The 8,024-nt window shown below is 35.6% G+C and overlaps 2 protein-coding genes and 1 pseudogene across 2 annotated transcripts; 2 read left to right on the top strand and 1 right to left on the bottom strand.

Annotated features, from left to right (window-relative positions):
* Window positions 1–81: 81 nt before the first annotated feature.
* LOC107930091 (SURP and G-patch domain-containing protein 1-like protein) lies at window positions 82–3,252 on the top strand (annotated as a pseudogene).
* A 1,015-nt stretch (window positions 3,253–4,267) lies between these two features.
* Window positions 4,268–5,908, top strand: LOC107930116 (ras-related protein RABA4c). Its single transcript, XM_016861686.2, has 2 exons — window positions 4,268–4,800; window positions 5,070–5,908. Exons 1-2 carry the CDS (start codon window positions 4,574–4,576, stop codon window positions 5,530–5,532), a joined length of 690 nt encoding a protein of 229 aa, XP_016717175.1. The 5' UTR covers window positions 4,268–4,573; the 3' UTR covers window positions 5,533–5,908.
* Window positions 5,909–6,384: 476 nt separating this feature from the next.
* On the bottom strand, window positions 6,385–7,126 carry LOC107930117 (protein LIM1). The gene is made up of 2 exons (XM_016861687.2): window positions 6,681–7,126; window positions 6,385–6,579 (listed from the first exon to the last, which is right to left on the bottom strand). The coding sequence occupies exons 1-2, from the start codon at window positions 7,015–7,017 to the stop codon at window positions 6,563–6,565; spliced, it is 354 nt and encodes a 117-aa protein (XP_016717176.1). The 5' UTR covers window positions 7,018–7,126; the 3' UTR covers window positions 6,385–6,562.
* Between the last annotated feature and the right edge of the window lie 898 nt (window positions 7,127–8,024).

Raw genomic sequence — 8,024 nt, forward strand, 5'->3', positions numbered from 1 at the left:
AACATTTTACTGGCATACAAACGGAGCCTTAGTTTCAGTTTATCTGTATTAAGAATGCTTTTAATTGTTTTATTTGGGCGTATCGGATGCTACCCATGCTTCATATCTCTGCTGTTAATTTACGAAGAATTATGTCCAGCTAAATGCTAATGGTTTATCTGCCCTTTGGGTTTTTGGATGGAGAAAAGTCAAATTGAAGTGTTGTTTATCTGACTGATCAGACACTGGTTATCCTCAAGAACTGGGAATTTATCGATGTGCCTCTTTAGTTCTCAATTCTGCTTTTGCCAAATGTGTGTATGTTTTATTTGAAGGGTGAAACATTTTGTGTAAATGTAATACCATCTCTTACTCTTATTATAAATTCAGACCTTAAGACCCACCGCTGCAATATCTGAATAGCTCAGAGCTTTTACTTATCCAGCAAGTGTTGTTGGCTCTTTCCCCATGGAGAAAGGAGTGCCATCTAGCCTTTTTGTTAATTATGGTTCCTTTATGGAGAGGTTTAAACAGCTTCAACAACAGAAGGATGAAAAAGACAAGGCTGCAGCTTTAGAAGAATCTAAACCCCCCAAATTTGTAAAAGGGTCTTCAGCTTCCAAACTTGCCATTGCCCCTAACAAAATAGCCATGAATGTAAGCCCAGTGATTCACATAAGAACACCAAAATTTCTTCCGGAGGCAAACTTGCATTCAGCTTGAAGCAGAAACCAACGCTCGTGGCACCTCCTCTCAAGTTGGCTGCAGATGATGAGGAGGAGGAGGACCAAGCTGCAGGGAAGTTTTCGGATGACAGACCACTTAAACGGAAAAAGTTGGGTCTATCAGATGACTCTGGACAAGGATAAAAAAAGTGGATGGTGGTAATTTCTGCTTTTATCTATCTTGTTGTGTTGCTTTTTGTGACTTGGTAGTCCTTTGGGAGTTTACATGCTTAGGCTGCATGTCTGATACGATGCCAAGTTCGCAACTAGAATGAGTTCGTGAATATTTGAATTACTAATCTATATTTGTTGTTATGGGACTAGATAATAATTGCTCTTTTCTCTTCTCATTAAGAAACGTTTTATCGGTGTCTGAGTAAAATAGTTCCCTTAATTAACTGCTATGATTTATGAAGTCATCTGGCGGTAAGTCTTCTCTGAACTGAAAGTGGTTGAGGAAAAGAGCAAAATTTCTTGAATATTTCTCATCTCGTGAATGCAGCTTATGCCTTAAGTACCAAACAACATTGGTGGAAGGAGAAGTTCAACGAAAGATTTGGAATATGTCGCCTGCCTGCTACAAGAGTAATTTGCATTCTCTTCTTCATTCTCTTGGTATTAATCAGTTTTATAAGTGACGTGCAGCACCTCCTTCCCCAACCGATCCTATTGTGAAGAAAGTTGCGGACAAACTAGCAAGTTTTGTTGCAAAAATGGATGGCAGTTTGAACATGTTACACGTCAGAAAAACCCTGGAGAGACACCCTTCAAGTATGTGCACTTTTGCATCATTTTTTGGCTCATTATGCTCTGTGCCTACGTGTATGAATGCATTCTATTTGTTCCTTTCTGCTTCCCTTTTTGGTTCCTATGTTTTGTGTATTTAATATTGTGGTCTCCAGGTTCCTTTTCGACGAGCTGTTCTGATTACAAATACTATGAATACCCGCTCGCTGAAGAGGAAAAAGCTCTTTTACGGAACAAGGACTCGCAAAGTGGTATTATTGTCTTTCTCCTGCCTTGGTCATAAGATTAGGTAGCAACACTTTGAGGTTGGCTGCTTGGAGATCTAAAAGCATTTTTTTGGGTTCTCTTTGATGTGAAAAGTTTCTTTTGCCTTGTTTGCCTTGTTTCTTCACTTATTCTGTTTCTACACCAGATAAAATAGATTGAGGCACGAACAATTAGGCTAGGAAATGACTTCACAGATCTTAACAAATATCAGATTGTTGAATATCTAAAAGGGATATTTTTCATCCTTCTGTACTGACTTGATAAATGCTTTATCTAGGTGGTACTGGCATTTCAGCTTCAAAATCTACGAGCATCTCCTGTAGATCAGTTCTGCAGCAATCAAGCTATCCAACGCCTGCCTCTGCTTTGTATGAGAACAATGAGGAGCCTAGATCTTCTTTGACATCAGTAGGAAAATCAAGTAAATAATGCATGAGATACTGCTGTTAGGTTCTTTAAGTGCTGCATCATCACCTTAATTGGGGAATGGACAATTTTGTTTGCCTGATATTATATATACATTCATTTCTAAGTTGCAGGTCCATCCAGTGCACCACCAGCCGCTGATCCTATAACAATGATGGAGTTTTACATGAAGAAGGCTGCTGAGGAAGAGAAGATGAGACTGCCTAAGCAGCCTAAAGATGAGATGCTGCCACCTCCTCCTCTTCAAGGTGAATTTTATCCCTGATTGAAGTGTATTCTTTATTTTGCTCCTTAGACACATTGCTTTTATTTTGCTGGCTTAGCAGATGCTCCTATTAAGAAAGGTCATCACATGGGTGATTATATCCCACCCAAAAAGCTTGAAAAGTTCTTGGCTGCCTGCAATGATGCTGCCGCACGAAAGACTGCTAGGGAAACTGCAGAGAAGGCAAAGATTTAAGCTGATAATGTTGGGCATAAACTCTCATCAAAATAGGTTAGAAAGAAGGTGCTTTTTTTTATCTTTACTCTCTCTTGTATGCTTGGTCAGCCTGTGTTAACCCACAGTTTTGAATTCTGTTTTAAATACTGGTTTAAATAATGGATTATGGTAATTGAGTTATGAAAATTTGCCAAAGATGAATGATGTAAATGTTTGTGGAAACTATTATTAGCTTAGCAGAGGTGACCTTGACCCTATGCTCTTTCTGCAAATCTGAAATGATTTAGTCCTTGGACTACTGCTGCCAACAAAAGAGATACCTTTTGTTATGAGGTGCATTCATTTTTCCCTTTGTGCATGGTTTTCAGGGGAGGGATTAGGGAGCTCTAAAAATGGTATTTCAGATCCAATAATGGCTGGTGATGTAAAGATGTGCTCATCATCCAGGAGAGGTGACTCCAGATGATGATAAATACGAGCAGTATAAGAAGCGGATGATGCTTGGTTATCGATATATTAGCAGATTCTTTTTTCATTTGAAAAAGTCTGTCTCAATGGGAAAAACGTCTGTTAATTTTACGTTGGAATTTTTTTCTCAATACTAATTCCATCAAATGATATAAATTGTTGAATGTTTGGAACAGACAACAGTATATTAAATTAATTAAGGAATTGAGACAGAATATGTGCCTAAACCAACATGCGAGTTCTGGCCATTGGGCTGCGCCACAATTTAGCTAAAAACAACAGAATTATAGGAACACGCTTTTTCTGTGGCTAAACAGTGGCATAGATGTACTAATAATTATTATCCTTTGATTTTTTTTTTCTTACGGAGTTAAGTCATAATTAATTAATATAAGGTTAAAATGTGCCACATACTTTTTCGAAAATTAGAATTTTTTTTAAGTTTAGATCTAATTATTAATACTGTTAATTTTTTTTAAATTCAAGTTAAGTGAGATTTCACAACAACAAAATTTTAAAAAAATTAACAATGTTAATAGTTGAATTTGAGTTTTGAATTTTGAAAAAATAGAGAAATTAAATTTTAAAAAAAATAGAAATATAGGGATTAAATTCTTAATTTTCGAAAAGTACAAGAATTTATGACATATTTTAACCTTATAATTACTAAAAAATAAATAACCAAATTATTAAAAATAAAAATGCGATTACAATAAATATACGATAAATATAGTTTACCTTTTAAGTTATATCATAGGTAATCCATACATAATTATCTACTAATTTATTTAAACAAATTATTATTTAAAATGTAATTACCTTTGTATTATTTTATGGTTCACCCAAAGGTCCCAAACTATTACCCAAATTTTAAATTGGTCTATAAATTTCAAAACAAAATGCTTATAGTATTAGTATTTTATCAATTAAGTTCTTTCATTAGATTATTTTTCAATTCAAGCATTAAATGTTAGTTTGAATTTGGCATGAAGTATAACATGCAAATCAAATTATAAACATGTATATACCAACCCCATAGACAATTTAAATTTAATGTGTTAAAAAAAAGAGAAAATAATAAAAAAAGTTGATATTACACCATCAAATTTAAGCTCTCTATGTCATAAATTTAAAGCAGGCAATCAATGTCGGATGGAAGAGGATTCAATTAGAATGTTATATAAGTTTGGGGACCAAAAGTCAAAATTAGAGGATGTATAATAAAATTAACCCTTAGTTTATTGTTGTTGGCAGATAGTGAGAATCCGTCGAGTATTATTATTTTTTTCCTTCGACCCGGTCGCTACAATGTCGATTGTCCAAAGCTCTTGTGTTTTGCCTTGACTTTCCAAGAAAGTGGAAACCCCAAACTCTTTTTTGTCTCTGCTGTTTGTTGGTAATAAGAGTCGTCCGTGAAGACTTGTTGTTGGAAGTTAGGGACAGGGTCAGTTCGCAAATCCAGGTGTGGGTAGATCGAGAAACTCTTTTTTGAGCTTTGCTGCCAACTGAAATAGAAGAAATGTCTAGTTTGCAAAGGGGTTTCGATCAAAAGATAGATTACGTGTTCAAAGTGGTGCTAATAGGAGACTCTGCTGTGGGGAAATCGCAGCTCTTATCCCGCTTCACAAGAAACGAATTCAATATCGATTCCAAGGCCACCATCGGCGTCGAATTCCAAACTAAAACTTTGCTTATCGATCATAAATCCGTCAAGGCTCAGATTTGGGATACTGCTGGTCAAGAAAGGTATATAAACTTTATACATACAAACCCTTTTCCTATTACTCATTTTTACTGCTATTTGTTTATGGGAATTGGGACGATGCCCTTTATCAACCATTAAACATATCTATGTTGCTAAAAAGCTTGAGACTTTGGATTAGAGGATTGGTTTCTCTTTGATTTCTGACTGTATTTGGTCAGTCATAATTGAGCTTGATAATAGGTGAAACTATGTATATATATATATGTACGGTATGTATGATATGTTGATAATGGTGGTTGATGGAACACAGGTACCGGGCGGTAACGAGTGCATACTACAGAGGAGCAGTGGGGGCAATGCTGGTGTATGACATAACTAAGCGTCAGTCATTTGATCATGTTGCCAAGTGGTTAGAGGAATTGCGTGGACATGCTGATAAAAACATTGTGATTATGCTTGTGGGCAACAAGTCTGACCTTGCCTCCCTTAGAGCTGTTCCCATAGAGGATGCTAAGGAATTCGCCCAAAGGGAAAGCCTCTTCTTCATGGAGACTTCAGCCCTTGAGGCCACTAATGTCGAATCGGCTTTCCTTACTGTTGTAACAGAGATTTACCGAGTCATCAGCAAGAAAAACCTGGTAGCCAATGATGAACAAGAAGAATCCGGGGGTAATGCATCACTTCTCAAGGGAACTACCATTGTTGTCCCTGGTCCCCAACCACAATCTGGTTCTGGAGGAAAGAGTTTCAGTTGCTGTGCGTCATCATCATAGCCATAGGGGGAACTGAATGATACTGCTGAACCCTTCTCTATGTGTTGTCTCTTCTTTCTAGCAGGTCTTTTTAATCATACTTTTATAAAATCACCCCTTCCTTGTGTGCCTGATCATGTGTAGAGTTTGTATTGCAACACCCTTTCCCCTAGTTGATTGATATATATATATACACACACTCACATAGAGAGAGAGAGAGAGAGAGTTGTTTAGGTTTGTCTTCAAAAATTAAAAAGATGTAATGTATTGACATTAAGATTTGTCTTGTACTCTCTATCTGACTCGAAATCTTGTGTGGTTCTGATTGGTTGGTTTAGCTGTCATTGTTGCCAAACGGCTAATTTATTACAATTATACAAAGCATTCTTATTTCCGATGTTCTGGTGTAATGGAAATAATTGAAGTCTATTATCTAGTCTAGTCCAAGTCTAAGATTTTGTTAATGGTTTACGGCAGAGGGTTGAGGAGACATTTCAAGTTTTCTGCTTCAATAAATTAACTGCCATTGGTGAATGGTGATAATTCCATCCATTCCGTCCAAGTCCAACTATACCCAAAAAAAAGTTTCTTTTTTGTCTGAGGCTTTCCGGTATAGATAGCCACATTAGATTCCGACTAAATTTAGAGTTGAACCTCTAAAGAAAGCAAAGTTCTTCTATCATTGTTTTTCCATCCACAAGACTCGAATACGAGATAAACAGCAAAGTTTATGAATACAACAAGAATAGCACTCTCCAATATAAGCAAAAGGGTTCCTAGGTTGTTAGTTGATGGTTTAAATTCATCAATATAAAGTATAGTATCATAGTTTGACAGAGAAAGAACACACATGCATATTTAAAAGAAAAATAGTGGCAATGAACTGTCTATTATAAAAGGAAATATGCTTTAATATGCAACTAACTAAGCAATCTTTTGATATAATATATGGATCTTTTCATTTTTGTGCAATCTACAGATAGTACGAACAGGGAAATGTTCTGATGAGGAGCTCTGCACAATTTTATTCTTAAAGAAGTCAGACATGCATCTACTTCATTGCATCACCTGCGCATGCATCAGAAAAAAAGATTTATTACTTTGTTGAAATATGCAAGGAAAAAGAATATCAAGTGCTTGTAAAGAGGGTGAGGGGAATGGAAGAATACATGGTTCGAAGTTGGCAGTACATTTCTGAGGCAGCTGGCGGGCCATGTTCCGATCCACACCAGTTATGGGAGGACCATTAGCAAGAACACACAGACAAGGTTGCCCCAGAGCTTTGATGGCATTGCAGCAAGTCTCACTTGGTGGAATACGGCTAAAGGGAGCAACTGCTGCTCTGCAGGGTATTAACTGCACCAGTGCTGACAAGAATGTGCTGTGACAAGTGGTGCCCTCGCCTTGTTCCACCATACCTGTAAGGACCAACACAAACACCATAAAAGGCACAGCCTTGGACTTGGTGTTGGAGTTGGACCCAAAAAGAAGCAGTAGCAGCTTCATATTTGATTTTTTGAGCTTATCTTTATCTCCACTCCCTTGGAATATTGGAAATGCTTAGACTTCCCTCTTTCCTCTTACAAGGACTATATGTTTCACACTTGCACTTCAACTGCAGGTGTCTATATATCTATATATACATACATGAATAACAGTCATTCCATGTCATGTCATGTCATAAGGTACCTCTATCCTAACCACATATCACACAGTTCATGCCATCATCTCGCTTAAACTTCTTGCAGTGATGAAACTGAAACAGTTAGTAAACCAAACTGTCAGGACCTTTTTCTTGCCTAAACTTGTGAAAAAAAGAGTTCAGTGTCTGAAGCATGGCTTTCATGTCAATCACAGTAGTGAATTTTGGTTTGCATGTGCCAGCCACATGATATAAAGTTACTTCGTCTCCTTGAGTTGTTTCTGAATTCTAGTGCTATACGTTCTTGAAAATAATTCAATCTAGTGGCAGGGGAGAACCCCCCGGGGGGGGGGGGGCTAAACTATAAAATTGCTATTTAGGTCCTTACAATTTTTTAAAATTTAAAATTAGTAAAGGTAAAATTTCATTTTGACCCCCCTAAAATTATAAAAATTTAATTTAATCCTGTACAAATTATAAAGATATAGACTATAAAAAATTAAAATTTCATCTGCCCTAAAAAATTGTTCTAACTTCGATTTCAAAATAATTTTAAAATATTATAATTATTTAATTTTTATTAATTATAAAAAAAAAATTAATTGCTCCTATTGTACGGGTTGATTGTATGTATCAATTAAATATATTTAATTATTTCTTAAATTTTTTCATAAATTTTATAATATTTTATTCGTTATAAATTAAAACATAATAATATATAAAGTTTAATTGTATAAATATGATAATTTATATTACATTGAATTTAAATAAACAATATTTGAAATTATTTTTACAATATAAATATTACAAAAATAGATGGCATGAAATTTTTTTATATATATACTTTCTAAATTAATTTTAATTATTAATT

This window comes from Gossypium hirsutum, chromosome A08 (genome assembly GCF_007990345.1).
Source record: "Gossypium hirsutum isolate 1008001.06 chromosome A08, Gossypium_hirsutum_v2.1, whole genome shotgun sequence".
NCBI classification, from domain to species: Eukaryota; Viridiplantae; Streptophyta; class Magnoliopsida; order Malvales; family Malvaceae; genus Gossypium; species Gossypium hirsutum.